Source organism: Urocitellus parryii, chromosome 2, assembly GCF_045843805.1.
Source record: "Urocitellus parryii isolate mUroPar1 chromosome 2, mUroPar1.hap1, whole genome shotgun sequence".
Classification (NCBI taxonomy): Eukaryota; Metazoa; Chordata; class Mammalia; order Rodentia; family Sciuridae; genus Urocitellus; species Urocitellus parryii.
Genome location: NC_135532.1, coordinates 221,668,181 through 221,689,459, shown reverse-complemented (window position 1 = coordinate 221,689,459; position 21,279 = coordinate 221,668,181). Strand labels below are relative to the sequence as shown.

Sequence of the window (21,279 nt, the reverse complement as noted above, 5' to 3'; positions counted from 1 at the left end):
CCTGTGGAATTTTCTAAGTAGGGCAACCTCAGCCAGGAAAGGGGCTGCGGCTGGGAAGTCCTCTTTCTGCCACTGAGGAGCCAATTCAAGGGCAGACCACTCGGGCCAGGGGTTGGAGGTTGGAGGAAATAGCTGTGAGACCAAACTGTCCCCCACCCACATCTGTGCCGGCAGAAAACCTGCCCAGAATGATCTGCATCTGTAGCTGCAAGAAACGTAAAGAAGAATAAAAATGAGACTTCTCAAAACTTACGTAAGGGACTGGGTAATTTTCTGGAAAAGATTCATTAGCATTTAAATAACGAGCTGCACTTATTTAAGCTCCACTTACCAAGTCAATAGTGCCTGGAAGACATCTAGCCTCCTACCCATGACAGTGTTTTTCTGTCTCGCTGAGGACCTCTTTCCTAACGTTGCCAGAGAAGCACTATTAGCCTTCACACCTTGTTGTGTAGAGGGCTGGGCACTCGAGCAGAACTCATTTGCATTCTAATCAAGGCCAACAGCATCTTCCAATAACATCTTCTGCAGAATTTTGCAAGTAAGAGAGGAAATGTACCTCGAAAATCAACACCCCAGAGAGCGAGCACCAAGGCGGTGTTCTGATGACCCAGGAAACCTCAAGCTGTATCGACCTGGCGGGGCTCTGAGTGCTCTTCCCTGGCACCACGGAATGATGGATTGGTTCAAAGTCCAGTAGCCAGAAACTGGCAAAGAGGCAAATCTTGCACTTAAAAATCCTTCACCACCCCCAGTGTCAGCTCTCACACCCCAACACAGACTATGAGCAAGCCATTGTCACACAGATCCTACTAACATGTACCCGGTCTAGGCCACCTGTGGTGTGTAACAGGCACTCTCAGCACTGAAAGGCGGTGACCTAGTGATAGCTGGGTCACTTGTCTCTGAGCTGCCATTGCTCATCGATGACATGACCCAAAGCTGTAGGAATTCCTTAGGAAGCTGTGTGCCGGGGATAAGGTGGGCTCAGTGGTGGATCTCGAGAGCAGCGTCCTTGCCCTGCTCTGAGAAATGCGCAGGCTCAGGAGACCGGGTAGCCATGCCAGGGCAACTGCCATGTGCGTGGTGGGACCCTCTCAGCTTTTCTCCTTGAAGCTGCTGCACATGTGCTGAGCAGAGAACAGACTGCTGTGTTCCCAAGAGGCCAGGGCACCTCGAATACAACTGCAATGATATTCCCCTTTGAGGAACAAAGAATTCAAAGGTGGAAAAGCACCCCACCCCGGGACCCTGGGCTGTGTTTAGGCTGGAGTCCCCAAAAAGTCTCTCCAGGTGGCTGAACTCCAGAAGCAGCAGCACCGAGGTCCACTCCAGCTCAGCGTTCTTTCCTACCAGAACATTCTTTTTCTTAGCTCGCCAGAGTTGAGCTAAGAGCTCAGTCCCCGCCCTCCGTCGACTTGCTGCCTGTGGTTCCAGATTTAAGACAAAACCCATCTGGCAGCAGCCTGCATCACCCCTTGGTGTTTCTGCAAATGGTAAACATTTGAAATCCAAACACCAGCTCACCTTTTGTCCTCCCAGTCCAAGTTCAGACCATGCCATTGGAGAGTTACGCCACCATGCGCGAGGGACTAAGAGAATGTTGGAGGGACTAAGAGAATGTTGGGACCCAGCGTGTGGCCTTGGGAACCTGCAGCTCAGTTAATGAATGACACGGCTGTAGCTGAAGCCGTGGGTAAACACAGACAGCGGTTGTTCAAAGACACTGGCACAAGATTCCTAGGGCTGCAGGAACACCGCTGCAAACTGTGCTTCCAAAGAATAAGAATTCATTGTCTCAGGGTTCTGGGGGATGAAAGTTCAAAATCTAGGTGTCCTCAAGGTCACAACCCTGTGACGCCCATAGGGGAGACCCTCCCTGGCCTGGTCCTAGCTGCTGGCAGCGTGCTTGCGACCTTGGCTGTGCTTGTGTGGGCTCAGGACTTCAGTGTCTGCCTCCAGCCCCACGGCTGCACTCCACACCTGGGTCTGTCCCCTGTTCCTGCAAGAATAGCCTTCACCTTAGGTCAGGGCCACCCATTCCAGTGTGGCCTCGTCTTCACCAATGGCTCTGCAGTGGCTCTCTTTCCAGGTACGACCATGTGCTGAGCTACTGGGGTTAGGACTGGACCTGTGGTGTTTTGAGGGGAGGGGCACCATTTGACCAGTCACAGCTCCCTGAGGTCAGACCTTCGGAAGGAAGCCACGTTCGAGCACAGTTTGCATAAGACGCTGATCCTCAGAGGTGAAGTGAACTTCAGAAAAACATCAAGAGCCAGGAGCAAGGCCCAAATCTAGACTTTGGTCTCCAAATAAAACGTTCTTTCCCCCGCAGGGCTTTTAAAACCCCTTTAGAATCTGATGAACATGGTGGACCATGTGGGGGAAAGAGCAAGGGCCTCCACAGGAAAAGCCAAGAAGGCTTCCTGCCAGGCCGGGTAGAGAGACAGCTGCCCCCAGCGCTTGCCCCAGCTGACCGCGGTCCTCTTGTGTCTTCACAGATCCCACCACCAGGAGGAACGCCAAGGCCGGGCCCACAGCCAGAAACCGGTACGCCAGCCAGTGGACCCTCAACAGACCCCACCCCACCATCTCAGCACACACCCTCACCACAGACTGGAGGCTGCCGACGCCCCGGGCCACGGGCTCCGTGGACAAGGAGAGCGACAGTTACAGCGTCAGCCCCTCGCAAGACACAGGTGCGGCCCTGTACGCGCCCCTCATCCCTGGGGATCAGGCCTTGCTCACAGCACGGGCTTCCCTGGCTTCTTGGGGAGGGGAGAGCGGGTCTCCTCTACTCCTGCTTACGCCCTTCTGAAAGCCACTTTCCCACTGTTGAGCTGTTCTCTAGAACCATAGAACCTTCCAGCATTTCCTCTGTGCAGGGCCCAGGGGATTCTGCAAAGCAAAACCAAAAGCTTCCCTCTTGGTGTCCCACCCAGGCCGATCTCTCCTTTTATTTCCTACCCAACTAGGAGAAATACAGGCATTCTTAAATTTCCACCCACACGATTGCCCTAATTACTGATCACACTCAGGCATCTGACCAGTCCCCACACCTGAGGCTGCACGGCCAGGTCACGGCAGCCTCTGTGGCGCACCCAGGCTGATCTGTTTGACAATTAAACGGGGCTGGATTATAAGGTAAGTCATCTGGTCGGTGGCATCAGCCACTGAGAGTTCACTTCTGAGAGAAGACAGGGCCTAAGAATAGCAGTGTGCTGCCCACCCCACCCCCCTCAAATTCTGGAAAGAAATTATATCTGAACCTAATAGCTGCAGGAAATTTTAATACTCATTTTCTTTTGTTCTTGATGATACACTTCAAAAACAGAGTTCCAGAGGTGGAGCATCGCCGTGCCAATTTATTTTTGTGTCTGTTATTTCTCTTAGAAGGTTCTCAGAGTTCCGCAGAGGTGAACTTCAAAACTTTTTAGTAGGTTTAAAATGCGGAGGCTTCTCTGATGGGGGGGTATGGCCCAGTTAAAAGGCAAGTCAGCCCTGGGTTTTGTCCCAGGTGGTCCCTGGTCCCCATAGAAGGTGCCACAACAAAGGATGAGTCCAGGGGTCAGGGACACTTCTGCCTGGTGGCCAATTTCTTTGCAGAGTCACATCATTTCTAAGCAGCCCCACATCTCGCTTCCCAGGCTGAGGCCGGAGGGGCTGATCTGCAGAGCTGGAACCATCCATGCCAATTAATGAGTCTCTCAGGACCAGATCGATTTGCAAGTCAGAGCAGGGAGCGGGATGCTGCAGCCCATTGACACCACGCTCCAGAGAGTTTTCAATAAAAGCAGGACTTTTTAAGGGGCCGCATTACTTATTTATGAAAAACGTCCAGGGCTGAGACATCTGACTGCCGGGATTCGATCGAAACCAAGATTCCCTGGGCCGAATGCTGAGGTGGTGAAGCTGGCCGCAGAGCGGCGGAGGCGGGGTCTTCTGACAAAGCCGAGACTCCTGCCAGATCCTCCTGGGATCTGGAAGGAATGGCCAGAAGCCGGGGAGGGTCGCCCGAGGGTTCACACTTCCCGTGGTGAGTCACAGTCTCCCTTTCTCTTCCCTGGGGTGTAGATCGAGCCAGAAGCAGCATGGTCTCCACAGAAAGTGCCTCCTCCACCTACGAAGAGCTGGCCAGGGCCTACGAGCACGCCAAGATGGAAGAGCAGCTGAGGCACGCCAAGTTCACCATCACCGAGTGCTTCATCTCAGACACGTCCTCCGAACAGTTGACGGCAGGGACAAACGAGTACACGGACAGTCTGACCTCCAGCACCCCTTCGGAATCGGGGATCTGCAGGTTCACTGCGTCTCCCCCCAAACCTCAGGATGGAGGACGGGTGATGAACATGGCTGTCCCGAAGGCACATCGGCCAGGTGAGGATGGCAGGGGGACCACAGTGCAGGAGCGCTCCCTGCCTAGTTCACACCCGCCACTATGAAAGTTTTTGCAGGCTCAGACGGAGGGGGGCAGTGTTCTGTGTCTGGATTGCTGCATAAAGAATCATCCCAAAGCGTCTTGGCTGAAAACAAGAATCATTCATTTTGTTCCTGAATCTCAAATTTGGTCAGGGCCTAGTGAATACAGCAAGCTGGGGAGGCTCCATCATACCTGTGGGGCCTTTTTCCAAAATGGCTCACTCACTCAGCAAGTTAATGCTAGCTAAATTTTCCCCATATGGGTCTCTCCACAAGGTGGCTCGAATTTCCTCCTATCATTGTAGCTCAGAGCAAAGAGCGCATACTCCAAAACATAGACAGTGGATGTAGCCAATTTCTTAGGGTTGGCCTGGAAACTGTATTAGTCAGTTTTCCTGGCTATAACAAAATACTCGAGGCTGAGTTCTTGTAAAGAAAAGAAATTTATTTAGCTCCACATTCTGGAGGTTGGAGAGCATGGTTGTGGCATCAACTTCAGCCCTGGTGAGGACCCCATGGCAAAGGCATCACAACAGTGGGAATACATGTGAGAAAAGAGCACATGAGGCAATGCGAAGTCAGGCACAGGAAAGGGCTCTTTTTGAACAGCTCACTGTTCAGAGAACTAACTCAGAGGCCCATGGGCAATGGACAATGCCCCCAGTGACCTCTCATAGGTCCCACCTCTTAAAATCCCACCACCTCCTCCTGTTACCACACTAAGGACTGTGCTCTCAACACACTATTTCACACAGTCGCCCAGCACCCCTTCCACCATGTTCCACCCACCATCCAAGAGGTCACAGAGCCACACAGTCCAGATCTAAGAGAAGGAGACCCCCACTGCTTGATGAGGAAGGTTCAAGGACTGGGGTGGGGGTCTGCATTTTAAGACTGCAGTGGAGAGGGCGAGTGAAGGGAGAGTGATCTTACCAGGAACCAGTGTGGGCTTGGCTTTCCTGAGTTACTCAAGATGATCGGAGCTGGCCAATGTAGGTGAGCAGGTGTCTGATCTTCAACTTGACCACGTGTGAGCAGCTGGTGTTTGTGAGGGGGACTTGCCAACTCCACTAGCAGTGGCTGGTGGAAAATGTGAATGAGTGAAGGGGTGAGGCAGGTCAAGGCGTACTGAGGTCAAGAACAGTTCATGGACTGTCCAAAGAGGAAAGACCAGCAAACTCCTTCCAGTGGGTTTCAGGTGGTAACAGGGACTTAGTCCGGGCTTGTGTTTTAGGAGAAGTCAGCAATCTTGGTTTTGCATGGAAACTGACAGCTGTTAGGTCTTGGCTCCAGAACTTGCCAGCCAGTGTGTGTGCCACCATTGAGACAAACCCTCATACTCCATCAACTCACAGTGGCCATTTTAATCTCATCTGAAAAGTTACTTTTTTCCTTTTCAACCTGAAACAGTTGCCTGGAGACCATCCTTCACACACTAGCCAATCTTGACAAATCCCGATTTACTTTTGCCCATTTTCTGAACCACTGTGCTGGTTCTATTTCAAATCTTCATCTCCAGTCTTGAATCATTGCTGTTCCCTTGGGTTTTATGGCATAAGGCCCAGCATAAATGAGCCTTATAAATGCATAAAAATATATAAAATACGAATTGTCTATCCAGCAAATAATCTTCCAAACAGACTCAAGATTCCTACCAGCATACAATAAAGAATTATGGCTTCATTTATTTTTCATTCTGTCTACCTTCACAGGGGAGAGGACACGTCGTTATTTGTGGGTGCTGTTACTTCGAATATTTTTTTTTTGCTGATGGCATTTATTTGCAAGGCAAATGCAGAACAGCCAGGGATCAATGCTGTGGCTTTTTGTACCTCTTCAACCTGAGAGTGAGAGGGCAGGGGAGGTGAACATGAGCCTCTGGGCACCTCTTCAGCCTTCGTGGATGGCCACTGCGTCCATCGAGCGCTTGCGCAGGATGCAGGTGTCTGAGTGCAGGTGAGGCAGGTAGCAGAGAAGGTGCCGGAGACGTGGGTGCAGGTGCCTGCTGTTGTCTCATTGAGGTCTTTTGAGAACCTTGCAGGACTCCACCTGTGCTACTGGCCTCCCCTCCCTTCCTACTTTTATTTCTGTTCAGTGGCCATCAGAGTCCTGCCAGCACCACCTCATCTGAGTATCCCTTTTAAGTACTTTAGCATCCATCTAAGAGAATGTGGCTGCATTTTGCCTCTGAGTGTGACCAAGGGCACAGGATGAGCTTCTGGGTTGAGTGACTGCCCTACTTGTGCAGGCCTTTAAATAATTAAAGGTTGGACGTTTCTTTTTGACGGCATGTTGTTCAGGTTGTTGGACAATAATTTTTTCCGAGTCTGTAGTTTGTTCGTGACATTGTTGCTTAGCTCCATTAGAGCCGCTGAAAGATCACAACAGAGTTACTATGGTCTTAATCTATTATTTAGAGGAAAATGATTGTATAACTTGAGGTATGAATAATTCCTTCAATCAATGTGAGTTCCAGTGTCCACAAGCTCGGTTTTGTCTAACCCGGGTGACTGAATTATTCCTGAATGTTTAATGAGCTTTAGAAAAATGGTCTGCCCTCCGAAAGGCCTGCTGGTGCTCCTTCCTAACGCAGCCAAAGTCGACGTGGAGCGTGCTCTGGAGCAGCCCAGGCCCAGTGGGAGGGAACATATCTGTGACACTAAAGAAAAGAGGGGAGCAGACTGGGGACTGCAGAGTCAGACCCGCGGGGACCCACTGACAGCGTGGTCCTGGGCAGCAGCAAGACCCAAAGGATCCCTACAAGTTGAGGCAGAAAGATGGGGGCTTATAACACAATCAGGATAAAAGGGAGTTGGTCCACACCTCAGCGTCCCTGTTGACCTCAAGCTTAGGCCAGGGTCTGGCACCTTCCTGGCTCCAGGGCGCACAAAGCTCCATGTGCCATGCTGATTTTGTCCATCTAGAGCATTCTGGGCAACTCCTTAGGGAAAACCAAGCAGAATAACTCGGGGGCAGCCTCGGTAGTTGCGACCCAGGGCGGCTGCAGTCATGTCAAGCTGAATTGGGACAAAACCCACGGTGGTGATGGATTGTGATGCCGGCCCCAGGCCGTGTCTAAATCAGCAGCTCCTGGAACAGCGCTTTGAAGCCAAGTCCTTTCTTTCCCTGCGTCCCCTCTGGGTTCTAGAAGGGGCTGGCCATTCTGTTTCTGCTCAGTCTTCCAGCCTCTGCACATCTTCTCACCATTAGCCCTTCCTCTTCTGGACCATCCCATTTCCCTCCTTTCCCTTTTCCTTCTTCTGCCTTCAGCACCACTAGTTTTGATCCCAAACTTTTCAGTTTGCTATGGATAGGGATCAAATTGCACAAAGTTGGCCAGATCTGCTCCAGGAAACAGGAGGCACGTCTTGGCTGCTTTTTTATCTTTCGCTCCCCGGGTCTACCAGAGGCCCAGTGGGCACACAATTAATAGTCAAGATGCACACCCCTGGCACCGTGTCTGGCAACGCTGACCAACTGTTAAAATATCGCCACTGCTATAAATGATTAGTCAAACACAAGAGGACAGTTATGTCGACACCATCTTCCTGCATCCTTTTAAACAGAGTGATTTACCTTGTGGACTTTCCCTTAACAGATTAAAAGGAAAGCTCTTCCACAGACCAAGGGCTGCCCCCCATGATACGCAGAGGCCACACAAGGCAGCCACCGGGATCGAGCTTGAGACTTTTAATGAAACCTGAATTTTGAATTCTTAAAATTTTTAGATTTTAAGTAAAAAAAATACTGTGTGTAATTATAAGTAATAATGTTCTAAAAGTAAAACTAAAAATAAACAAAACACAAATATTTCTTATTCTTGATTCTCTGAGAAATTGCTGGAAAGTTACTAGCTCTCCGTCCCCTGGGGCAGGTGCCTTCCAGGGCTTCCATTCTGCTGCCTGTTCTTGGTTTCAGGAGCGTTTTGAGCCAGTTTCTCCCATTCTTGGATTACTGCTGCTTCTTTATTCATGATGTTTATCCTGTGCCATCAAAGAGGCCCTTGCATAAAGCTCCTTAAATCAATTTAAAGCATTAAATCTGCAGCCCAACGCAGCTTGGCCCCCGTCGGCGTTGGCACTTCTACTCTGTGGGCCTCTGTGGCCATTTGAGGTTTTCCAGCTGGAAATGGCCACGGCCTGCCACCACCTTGTTAATCCACTGAAAGAAACAGCTATTTGAAGCAGCCATTGGATTTTCATTTTAGGATGCTTCATCCCATGCATCACTCTGTACTGAGTAGTGTGTTTGGCCAACCAGGGCGAGGTGTGAGGGGGCGCCAGGATGTGCAGAGGCCTGCCCCACCTGCAGGGAGAGCCCACCCCTGTGCCCCTCGGCACTGTTCTTACCTGGGTTGGCTGTCTTGTCCTCAGCCATTGTTTAAATAATGCTATTCTCCCTCTCGGACATCTACCTGGCTCGCAGGTTGGCTCTTGAATAAAAATCAGCCTCCAGAAATCTTGGCTACCAAGTAACCCTTTGCCCCACACTCTCCCCTCACCACCCTGAGCTCCACTCCGGGCAGATAATCAGACTGACTGCTTCTCCACCAAACAGCAGCCCTCCATTCCTCTCAAGCAGCCACATCTCTCTCCTTCAGGCAGGCCGGCTGGATCTGATCTCAGGTCTCGCATCCTCCTCCTCTTCTTTGTACATCACTGAAATTCTTGAAATTTCTATCATGAATGTTTCTCGAGAACCATGGAAAGGATCTCCTTTCAGGTGCAGAAGTCTGATGTGCTCACACGTGTGCATGCACAATTAAGCACATGCATGGATGCATACAGGGTCATCAAACACACGGTAGGACACGTGTGTGGGCACATACGTGCGTACTTGCACATGTGTGTGACTCGTGCACGCATACACACCGCAGGTCTCTGACTCCGCCCTTCCCCAGAGAGCCTTGCTTCATCCCTCCTGCCACTTTCCTTTGTTTCTTTGGCACTCTTTTACTGAATGTCCCCTGAGGAACCGGCCCTGTTTGGGGAGTTGAGGACATGGCAGTGAATAGACCTGCAGAGACCCTGCCTTCCCAGGAGGGCAGATGGTCACACAGGCCCAGGACATAGTTTGGGAACATGGTAAGTGCAGGGAAGAGACACAGCTCTGGGGGGGAGTCATTTGACAGGGGGGGGTTGGGAAAAGAGGTTCGGGGACAGCCTCTTGGAGACGATGAGCAGAAACCCGGGGGCAGCAGTTCAAGGAGGGAAGAGTGAAGGTGCAGGCAGGGTGGGAAGGGGCTTGGCGCTCACAGCGTGGGGCAGGAGCTCCCTCTAAATGGCCATAGACTTTCAGGTTAAAAGAGCGAGGAGCCAGGGACTAGGCCTCCTCGGGCCACTCTGCCCAGACCCGAGCCTTTCAGGGACTCACAGAGTGAGATGACCTGCCCCTGCCAGAAGCAGAGCTGCCCTGATGAGCTTCTACAGGCCAGCTCCTGGAGGCTCTCCTGTGACTCGGGTCTGCTCTCAGTGGACGGTCCCTTGGACACATAAGTGGCAGTGAGACGTGTTCTGAGTGGTCCCACACCTTTGAACTTCAAGCCCATTTGCTTGAAATAAAACCTTACACCTCTGTCCCTAGGCCTTTGCAGTCACCTCCCCAATCCCCACCTGCCGTGGTCTCAGGAGACGTCTCCTGTCCCAGGGCCACTAACCCTGTGAGTGCTGTGGCCATCTGTATAACCGCCGTGGCTGCCCAGGCTGCTGGCAGGCCCTCCTGTTCCAGGCCATGTTCTCTCTCTGCTGACAGCCTTGTGTCCCCTCTGGGCCCTGAGACGGCAGGTCCATTGGGTCCTGTTCCAATGGTTGGAAAATAATAGAGTGTATGAGTCCCTTAAGCCGTGAAAGCAAAGGAGAGGCCTGCACCCTGACAGGCCGGTGATGTAGAAGTGGGAGAGCCACCTGTGCCACGCCAGGTGACCATCAAGAGCCCTCCAGAGCCTAGCGCTACACATAGCCAGCAACAAGCCCCACCACAGGGACCAAAGCTCGCCACGTTCCAGAAGGTCCTTCTCCATCGGCAAATGTGTCATTCAGATCCACCGAATGTTTTTTTCACTATAAAAAGATGCTGAGTATTATCCTATGAATTAAAGAGTTAACATATTCAATCAACATTTCCCAGTTTTATTCATTGATCAGAGTAAGATGCCCTAGCAGACAGCAGAAATAAGAGTCCTGGAGGCACAAGACAGGGAAGTCTTGAGAAAGTCCAAGAAATGGGACAAAAGTGAGTTTATGGGAGACACGCACACACGCGCACACACACACACACACACACACACACACTCACTCACACACTCCCTGCACGTGGCCCGTGAGGTGCTATGATAAGCCAATGCCACGTGAAGGCCCAGCGATATCCTTAAAAGGCATTAAGGTAGGATGAAGACAGCAGGGACCACCATCATATCATTCCATGTGGTCCGGTGTGGATTCTTTGGGTACCAAGTTCGTATCCATCCTCCATCCCAAACTGGGGAAAACCAGGCACTCTTTCAAGTAACTGAGCCAAGTCTCTCCTGTTGAAAACCCGCTGACGGCTTCCTGCTGCCCTCAGAGCAGAGACCTACGAGACCCTGAGCGATTGGCCCCGGTCTCCCACCCTCCAAGCCGACCCCAGTCTCGCTCAGCTCCTCCTGTGGGGTGGTTGTAGGTGTGGGCTGTTGAGAAGGGTCTTCCAGCTCCCTGTCGACGCACATGCCAGCCCCAGCAGGTTCCCATTCAGGTAGTCCTCAGTGTCTAAAGTGGCTCTCCAAAGGTCTTCAGTGGAGCTGGACCTGACTGGGGGCCTCAGGGGTCCTTCCCCAGCATGTGCTCCAAAATCCCTGCTAATGAGTTCAGAGCCTGCCTCGGGGCAAGGGAAGCTTTTCCAATTCAGATCCAACCACAGGATCTCAGAAGACTCACGGGCTGCAACCTACTTCATCCCTCAGTGCAGTTTTTAAATTTCACCAGCAAGTCGGAAGAACACCATATCAACAAGCTCTTAAAAATGCATGAAGCCTGCATACCAGCAGGGACGGTAGCGGCACATGCCCAGGGACCTCTGGTATCAGGCTCACATGATTTATTCAGGGTTTTTCCTGGTTGCCGTTTGTGAGTAGAGATTCGTTTACTGAGAGGGATTCGTTTACAAGTTTTCATTACCGTACTGCAGCATTAATATTCAACTAACAAAGCGTGAGGGCCCATCTGCTGCTGGGATGGGCGGACCCCACGCTCCCCCGGGGTATGAGCTCCTTGGGGCGCCCCTGTCCTTGCAGTCTGAGCTCTGGTTTTTATTGAAATTGCTAGAACTCAGGGTGGGCATCTTTTGCTTCCTGCTTTAACATCTACACCCAGCTTCATGCAAGACAGACATCAAACCTTGTTAGAAATTGATGAAAGATTCTTTCTTTGTCCCCTGAGGCAATTTGAGCCCCTGAGGACTGCTACGCTTTCGTTCCACATGAATTTGGAAACGCACTTGCATGTTTCCACAATTTCTGACCAATGAAGCGTTGCACAGGGGGAGGAGAGGCTGATGCAATGTGCCCTGGAATGTGGAGCCCCAGGAATGCCCTCATTTGTTCCACACATTCCCTGGAATTCCTAAAGCAGATGACTCAACCCGTTTTCTTAGGTGCGATGGCTCAAAGCATAAGAAAGACTCTTTTAGGCTTAAAGGTATCCTGAGAAATGGTGCTCTGGGTTAGACTAAGGAGCTCTGGAACTCAAAGGGTCCCAGCTGTTTGGAAGCAGAGGCAGGATTTCTGCACAAAGCTCCAAACCTGTGCCTTTCCCCTGGGCTCACCAGGCACCGTGGGAGGAAGACGTGGGGGATTCCCTCAGATTCCAGGCCCCTGGGCATCTTATGTTCGTCCAGGGAGAGCTGAGGTCAGAACTTTGAAGAGCACAATTCCTCATACTGGTTGAATTCAGTGATTCTCAAGCAAAAGCAAAGTGGAATAAGGATTCACTTGGAATTAGGAACTTTAGTCCTCTAAACAGGGTTTTCTCAACAGCAGCACCATGAAGAGTTGAGACAAGGTAGCTCTCTGTAGTGGGGAGTCCTGTGCATGATGGATGTTGAGCAGCATCCCTGACCTCTGACCAATGGATGCCAGTAGCACGCTCCTCACCCTCCACATGGTGATGATCAAAAGTATCTTAGACATTGCCATATGTCCTGGGGTCGGGGTGGGGGTCACCGCTGGTGGATAATCAGTGCTATAGTCTTCAGATGTTTTCTACTAGTGTGGCATGTGGCAAATGGCAGGAATCACCGATGGAGAACAGACTAGTGGAATGCACTCCCATCCATTGTAGGTTTTCTGAATCGATTCATTCTTGTTCTGTTTCGGTATTGATTTTGCCATCTTTCCTCTGAAGCTGAAATAAATTTAGACCTTCTGTGTGAGTCTGAATACATTAAGAAAGTTCAGGAAACTTTGCTGTCAGCTAAAGGGAGGCAGGATTTCCCTACAGCAGTTTTCACACCATCCGGCCACCCGTGGCTAGACCCCCTCCCTTCACGGAGGGTGGCAAGCTCCGGGCAGGGACCTGCTGATGGATGAGGAGTCTGTTCCAGGACCGGAGGCACCGAGGTGATAATGACATTGGCGTGCAAAGTGGTTAGGGATGAAGGGAAAAATCAATGTTGACTTATTTAATCTAAACTTTCAGAGACATTAGTGGCACTGTAGGTCCCCAGAGGACAGTGGCAGAGGATGAGAAATGTAGCATTATATCAAATAATAGGCATAGCATTGCGATAATGGCTAAATCCTCCTCATCCCTGGAGGTGGGAGGCCACACCCCTGCCTGGGGTGCCTCCGGCAGGCAGTGAAGGGTGCAGCTGGTGATCTGCAGCAAGGACGATGAGGAAAATAGGAGAGAGAGATGGGGGCCAGCGAGGGCTGGGCTGTCACCACGGGTATGCGTGTCTCTGAAGCTCTGCACAGGGATTCTCATCACTAGCAGTGTGCGTTTCTTCTCGTCTCAGTCACCTGCCCCTCTTCCTCTCCACCCTTTGCCACTGTGATTCAGTTAACGTGTTTCTCTCTTCCATCTGCCTTTCCCTATGTGTGATCTCCCACTTCCCTCTCTCCCTGGGCTGTGTCTCCATGTCACCTTCTTCTGCCTCTGTCTATCTGTGTTTCCAGCTCTCTGGCTCCTTCTCTCTTCTCTCTCCTCCTCTTCCCTCTCCCCATGCCTCTGTCTGTCTCCTGGCTCTTCCACCCTCCTCCCCCGAGCCTGCCCATCTCAGAGCCCACGCTCAGCTTACTCTCCCCATCAGCCATGCCGTCCCTTGCCTTATGACAAGGGGCACAGGGGCACAGAGCGTGGAGGGGCTTATGGCGTGCAAATGTGAATTCCAAATCTCCCAAGTCTGCAGTGGATCGAGTCCCACAGGCCTAGAGGGGACTGGTCAGCCTCTGTCCCCCTGCCTTTGTCCAGGTTAGGCTTGGGAAGGAGACACCGATGGAGTCCAGCTAACTGGGAAGGGACTAGAAGGGTGAGCAATTAGGCAAGCAGGGCAAAGGGACATGAAGTGACCCAGATCTGGGTCCTTCTGCCAGAGGGCCAGCGTTCCAGAGTCCAGGGAAAGCAAACAGGAGAGAGGGAGGGAGGGAAGGAGGGAAGGAGGGAGGGGAAGGACATGGAGAAAGCTCAGAAGGAAGCCACGTGGAGGAGGTGAGGTGACAGACCGAGTGAGCAATTCCCCCCAAACCCTGCGGGAGACCCTGAGACCCACTGCAGCTGTGCGGGGCCCAGACTGGACTGCAGCTCCTTGAATGTCTGTGCAGTGACGGGTCTGACATGTAGGGTGCAGGGCCTGGGTGCCTGACACAGGCGGGACCATGGCATGGTGACCCCACACTGTGACTGTGGATTTCAGAGCAGAAAGGGTCCTGGAACCTCTGGGCCACTACTGTCCTCAAGCGTGTGGGGGCCTCAGGAGGTCCTGGCTGATCAGCACGGATCACGTTGCTCCCTGTGCCTCAAGAGGAGTCTGCTCCCTCCTGGGGCGACTCTGGGGAGCGGGGGTCCAGGTCCAGGGAGCACTGCCGGCTGCCCTGGGTGTCTGCTTCTGCAGGGAGCAGGGCGAGGGGGTGATTCAGGCTTGGCCTTGGAGAGACACTAGGAAGGATGGGTGACCGGGAAGTGCCAGCTTTGCACATGGGGACTTCTTGGAGCTGAGCAGAGTGGGGCACCATTAGCCATGTCCAGGGTCATGGCTCTGTGGGTCCTTAGGAACTCCCTCCTTTTCCCTTGGTTGATGGACAAGAAGAATTCAGCATGGCTCCCTGGGAGAAGGTCCCAAGCCCATCATATCCAAGAAGAAAGGACATTGGAATGAGTTTCCTGGGGTTGCAATGGCAAATCACCATGAACCAGGTGGCTTAGAGCCACTCACATTATTCTCTCACAGTTCTGGAGACCAGAAGCTCAAAGTCAAGGTCTCGGCAGGGCATGTGTGGGAAGAGCCCCTTCCCTGCCTCTTTCAGCCTCTGGCAGCTCCAGATGTCCTTGGCCTGTGGCTGCCTCCCTCCGGGCTCTGCTCCGTTTCCGGTTTCCAGGTGGCCTTCTGCTCTGTGTCCCTGTCTCACCCCGCCCTCTGCCCTTCACTTCTAAGGACACATGCTGCTGGGGTTAGAGCCCACCCTGATCCTCGTCTCCTGATCCTTAACTGTCATGACCCCTGCAAAGACCCTTTCTCCAGATGAGGTCACACTCAGAGACGCCGAGGGAGGATCACTGGGTACATCTCTTTGGGGACCACTAATCGACCCTCTGTAGACAAACACGAAGATTCAGAGAAGAGTTCCTGCTCACCCTGGCTGACCTCCAGCCCAGACTTCAGGGCCTCATTCCTTGGTGAAGCTTCCACGAGTTTCCTACTGCGTCCTGGCCACAGCTCTCCATAGTAGATTCTGTGACTCCCGTCTCGGGAACGAGGAAGCCAAGTGCAGATCCACAGCATCCGACAAATGCAGGCAATGTCCTCCCGCCCTCTACCTGCAGTGTCACAGCTGGAGTCCATGCTGGAACAGGCAGGCAGACAGCAGGGCAGGGCAGGGCAGGACAAGTGGTCTGCCGATGTCCCAGTGGTCCTCAGAGTGCCCCACTTCACTCTCCTTCTGGAGCAATAGCTGCATGAGTTGCCTTGGTAACTGTGTAGGCATCTGAAAAACAGAAAATGGCCAGATGACTAGAAATTCCAGTTTCCCAAGTGGTACTTGGACCGGGTGGGGATTTTCATGGATGTAAATCATCCATAATAAACAAAGCCCACCACTGACTGCTCTGTGCCTTCTCCCCGAGAGTTCATGAATTATGGAGAGAGTTCATTTGCAGCTTTCACACAGTCGAAAGGGCTATTTGAGCGCTAATCAGGAAATGCATATTGTCCAAAAATGTTGCCTGAGAGTACCATGCAGCCTCATGAAGCTCCACCTGCAGAACTGGACACGTGGGCAGTATTGGACATGGAGACAGGTGGCAGAGTGGCCATCAGAGACATAGCAACTCAGCTCTAGTACATAAAGACCTGAGGCTGAGCCCTTCCCATTTGAAGGATTTGCATTTCTCCCCAGTCTTTCCAGCTATCAGAACCCTCTAGATCACTCCATCTGAAGTGGGCACACCTACAGACACGGGGGGTGGGATGGGAAGGGGAGGGGAGGCGGGCGGGGGGGTGGGCAGATACCATGGGCTTTGTCTTTTATTTCGAACATGTTCGTTCTGTCCAATCTAACACCTGCGCGTCCTGTAATCCTGCCGGGACCAAGATGCCAAGGCTTTGTAGCACTTTAATACATTTGGAACATTTAATGGAGAACTGCTAGGATAGAGACTGGTCCCCAGATTGGTTATAACACATTTCAAATACATCCAATGTGCAAGACTGAGTCGGGTCTCAGAAATACCATGAGGTATTCTTAACCTACATTTTTAAATAACCCTGGAGGTAAATGCCTTCCCCATGTTCTCAAATATTTGAATATAATAAAGCTAACAGTAGCCATATAAATAAATAAATAACCAAACTAATATAATTTGCTTATCAGACTCTTAGGAATAGACGGATAATCACTTTTTTAAAAGTATGTACATAAAATCCACAAATTGTGAAATTGATCAATGAGAGGGTGTTGATTCACATGGAAAACGTTCTTCACATTGCAAAATAATTCTCCAGCTTATTTCTTAGTGACAGCTGTGGTAATGATTTTGTGATATTTGTTTGCAAATAATTAACCCCTCTCAGAGAAGATTGAGAAATAGATCCATTTTCATACATGAAGATAAGTGAAATTTTCAGTGCCATAAGGTTTCTTTTTGAAAAATTAAATACTTGCATTTTTTTCAGGAGCAAAGCTAATCCACATGTGTGATACACCTGTACCTTCAACATTAGAGTCTACTATTGCTAGGCCTACAGATGCAGCAAGTAACCAAAACCCTTTTCTCAGAAATGCCAGATTATGTCTTTTCTTTCTGCAGGAGCGTAATGGCCAATTTATGGTCAAGGTATTTTTTCTGGGGCTTCCTTGGGTCCAGTTCACCATATGAAGCTAACATTGAATTAGTGTGTTTGGTTTCCGTGAGCCAATTCCAAAGTGTTGCTGGGGCCATTTTAGTGAATGACAGGCTCCAGATCTTGATGGGATCATATGATGACTCATTGCTTAGTAGGGTGAGGACATCCTGAGAAAGCCAATGACAAAGTGCAATGATTCTTTAATCACAATACCAAGGCATGCCAGTGTAATTCAAAGACATGGAAGTCATGTGGTGAATTTCCCAAGAATAAGGTATCCTTCCTCTTGTTCTGGGGAAAAAAATCCTAAGAAGAGTAATAGCATTTTGAGAATTTGTGTGTTCTTTTAAATCAGGTGCACTGCATTTCCAGCACCTGTCCTGGATTTATTTATTCTGGGCCTCCTCTTCTGTTTCCCTGGTCATTCTCTTTCAGTGGTTAACTTGAGGGCACCTTCTGGGGCTCTGGGTTGAACCCTATCTGAACACTGGTCCTCCCAGAGTCTTGTCAGTATGTCAGCTAGCTCACCTGGTCTTGCAATCACCTGACCCCTCACCTTTCAGAGCCCGAGAGCCCAAAAATACTGGATGAGGAAATCTCTATGGATGACTGTGAGCTAATAGGAAAATGCAGAAAGCAGGGGATATTTGGAAGCAAGAGACAGGCATTTTTACTTATTTTAGATTCGGAAAAGAACAAGTTGTGCTAGGTATACATTAAGATAAATATGCCTACTGGACATCTTTTCTAGGATGTTCCCAACCATATCGAATTCAACATGTTATCTTTTGCCACCAAACATGTATTTCTCCTGTACATCCATTCACAGCCAACAGTTTGTATTAGTCTGCTTTTGTTACTGTAACAAAAATACCTGATACAAACTAATTTATAAAGAAAAGAGATTGATTTAGCTTTCAGTGTTCAAGGATGAAAGTTCAAAAAGCATAGCACCAACTCTTGTGATGGCCCATGGCAATGGTGGGAATGAGACTGTGTGGGAAAAAGAGACCACCTCTCAAAACAGGAAGCCAGACAGTGATTGAGGTCCACATCCTTTCCAAGGGCCCCAAGGGCCTATGGCTGTCCCACTAGACCATATCTCTTAAAGCTCACTTCAACTCTCATCACTTCATATCTCACACTGAGGACCAACCTTCCAACTCGTGAGCCTTTGGGCGACACATGGAAACTATATCCAAACCAGGATGGTTCCACCGTCTACCCTCCCTGAACCTGAACCCTGGGGGATCTGTACCTGACCCACCCTCTGCTTCTCCACCCCTACTTGTCTTCCGTTCTGAATCTGTCTCCTTTGGTCTCCTAGTTTCAATCCTCTCTTCTCTCCCACGGCTGCCCCCTGAGCTCAGCCCATCTCCACGTCTCCCTGGCCTACACACCCTCCTACCTGGGCTCTCGGCTCCAAGACTGCAGACCCCCAGCCCATTCTCTGGCACCAGAGCTAGTATGTCATGAGCTGCAGGTGTGCAAAGACGGTGATTCCGGGAGGCCTCAAGGTGGCCGAGGAGAGCCCTGGCATTCATCCCAACATGCTGCACAAACACCCCTTGTCCATTTCTAGCTTGAAATGAAAAGTTCGAGAAGTACAGGGCTGGAGAACATGTGGAATTTGTTCCAAGACAGCAGAGACTCTGAGCCAGGCCTAGTCCAGCTGGAGCTATAGAGCGCTGCTTGTAAAGTGCATCCCGCGGCTGGGCCCTGAATCCTGGTACATTGTGGGGGCAGTGGGACAGGCAGGGACGGCTCAAGCCTTGAGCCAGGGGCAGGGGGGATAGAGGGAATCAGGAGACACTGTGCAAGCAAATGCCCTGGAGGGAAGGTGTCCAGGAGGCCGGCGAGGGCTCATGCGTTAGTGTCTGGGAGGAAGGGACTGCCTAAACAAGATTGGGCACACAGGAGAAAGTAGCACTTAGGGGTGAAGGGGGGCTAGGGCTGGCCTTCTTGACCCGGGTGTGCAGACTGTGACATTTAAACTTCAGGATGGACATTCATGTGGACATGTCTAGCAAAGCTTCTGAAAGCCGAGCCCAGGGCTCAGGAGAGAGCGCAAAAGGGAAGGAGGGAGATTTGTACAGAGGTGGTGCAAACAGCCGAGGAGAGGCCGCCGGGAAGCTCCCCGTTTACGGAATGGGGAGAGGAAGGAGAGAGGAGTGGCAGTCAGAGGTGCCCGGAGAGGTCTGGGAGCCCACGGGGCTGCACATGGTCACAGCACAATACGCAGGATGGGGACCAAGGGGACACCGTCACGGGTGGCCCTTCGAGGCTGACGTCAGTAATGGAAAGTCATGGAAACCACATCAGTTCAGGTTCCCAAGAAGCGGATGCCAAGACAGATGGACGTGCAGGGATTGGTTGGGGAAATTCTTGTAAAGAATGCAGAAGGCAGGGAGCGTCCGGGGCCAGGCTGCAGGTCTGGCACCTGTGGGAGCACACCTGTGGGGAAGAAGGACGTGGGCAGGAGGGACCTGGGGGAGGGCACCTCTGAGAACTGCTGCCAGGCTGCTGTGGACCCCTGAGCAGAAGCTGCCTGTGAGTGAAGTCTGCACTGAGCAGAAATGCTCGCCGGTGACCGCGCCTTGCTGGCCCCTGCCTTGGCACAGCCCAGGGGAGAGGTGCAGCTGGAGCTGCCCATCAGCCAGCCTTCCCTCCCAAAGCAGATGCTGCTAAAGGAGATCAGAGGTGCGTTTCCGTGGCACCCAGAGGCCAGAGCAAGCGACCTTGCCAAGGCAGTGGAAAGACGGATGCTCTGCTAAATTGCCCTCGCTGTGCACCCCGCACAGAGTCGGAGGACACAGGGGGCGCCCTAGCAGGGTGGCCAGACCCACGAGGGAGGCCTGTGCTATGCTGTCTGCACCCTGAGCCAAGGAGGAAAGCTGTACCCAGGGAGCTGACCTGGGTCAGAGGGTTCCTCAGAACCTCCCAGACAGGAGCCCGCTGCCCACCACTCCTCCCTCCTCCAGCCCTGGGCCCTCCCGGCACCTGGCATCCCAGGGGCTTCTGTCTGTCACCCTTGGTGCCCAGCAGACCTGATTTCTTGGGCGTCTGTTTTTCTTCTGGTGATGGTGTCTGGATCTTGTCTCCATTTCTGTGGCTCAGGTATGACATTGATGAACCAAAGTCACACGTAGAAGCCAGCTCTTGGGGGCCCTGCAGACAAGTGTGAGATCATCCTCTGCCTTTGCGGGGAGCTGCAGGGGGTGTCTGAGAATCCCCCACACAGGGGCATTTCCCCTCCAGCCTGACTGGGCCCCGCGCGTGTTCGCCAACCGGGAAGCCAGCTAACTCTCTGTGTTTCTTTCCAGGTGACCTCATACACTTGCCTCCATACCTTAGAATGGACTTCTTGTTAAACCGAGGTGCGCCAGGCACCAGCAGGGACCTGAGTTTAGGACAAGCGTGCTTGGAACCTCAGAAAAGCAGGACCCTGAAGCGCCCCGCGGTCCTGGAGCCCATCCCCATGGAGGCCTCCTCCGCTGCAGCCGCTGCCGCCGCCGCTGCCTCCACGCGAGAAGGACAGTCGTGGCAGCAGGGGGCCGTGGCCACGTTACCTCAGCGAGAAGGGGCAGAGCTGGGACAGGCCGCCAAGATGAGCAGCTCCCAGGAATCTCTGCTCGACTCTCGGGGCCATTTGAAAGGAAACAATCCCTACGCCAAATCTTACACCCTGGTATAACAAACGGCGCGGCTGGACAGCGGTTGTAAATACAATTTAAACAATCCAATCAAAGCTACCTTTTTTTTACGGAATTCCAATATTTATAATTAAAGAAAATTGCCAAAATATATTAAAAAAAAAAAAAAGAAAATACTGAAACCACAGACAGTGCAAAGACTCTCCTGCTTTTTTTCTGTCTGAGTGTGAGCTCCACCTGCCTGGGCATCTGATTTTTTGGGAAAGAAGTCCAGTTTTATGATCTTCACAGGCTACTGCATTTTTACTGATTTTCTACAAAGTGCATGGGGACTAATTAAACCTTCTGACTGGAAGTTCTGTCACACACGAGTCAAGAAAGAAAATAGGGAGGGGGGAAATCAGCCTATTTGTGAATTTAAAAGGAACATTGATTTGGGGGCAGGGGACAGCTTTAGTCACGTTTGCACACCTTTCTTTCCCGTTAGAAACCGGGTCCTCCATTTGATCTTTTGTTGTTAATTAGGATGAGTGCCGTCAGTGAAGGGGTGGGGGGAATCAATTTGGTTTTCTTTTTTGTTTATTTTTTAATTTGATGAGACACTCTTTGCATTTTGTCTAAGCGAAATAAAAAAGAAAAGGTGGTCTGCCTTTATTTCAATGTCTGCTCCTCTGGC

At 51.4% G+C, this 21,279-nt stretch overlaps 1 protein-coding gene across 1 annotated transcript in view; it reads left to right on the top strand.

Moving 5' to 3' along the window:
- Positions 1–20,644, top strand: part of Dscam (DS cell adhesion molecule) — a 546,865-nt gene extending 526,221 nt beyond the window's left edge. Inside the window, exons 31-33 of the mRNA XM_077795550.1 lie at positions 2,502–2,699; positions 4,075–4,377; positions 20,274–20,644. Coding sequence (XP_077651676.1) covers positions 2,502–2,699; positions 4,075–4,377; positions 20,274–20,644 — 872 coding nt within the window. The remainder of the gene's footprint in view (positions 1–2,501; positions 2,700–4,074; positions 4,378–20,273) is intronic.
- Positions 20,645–21,279: the final 635 nt, after the last annotated feature.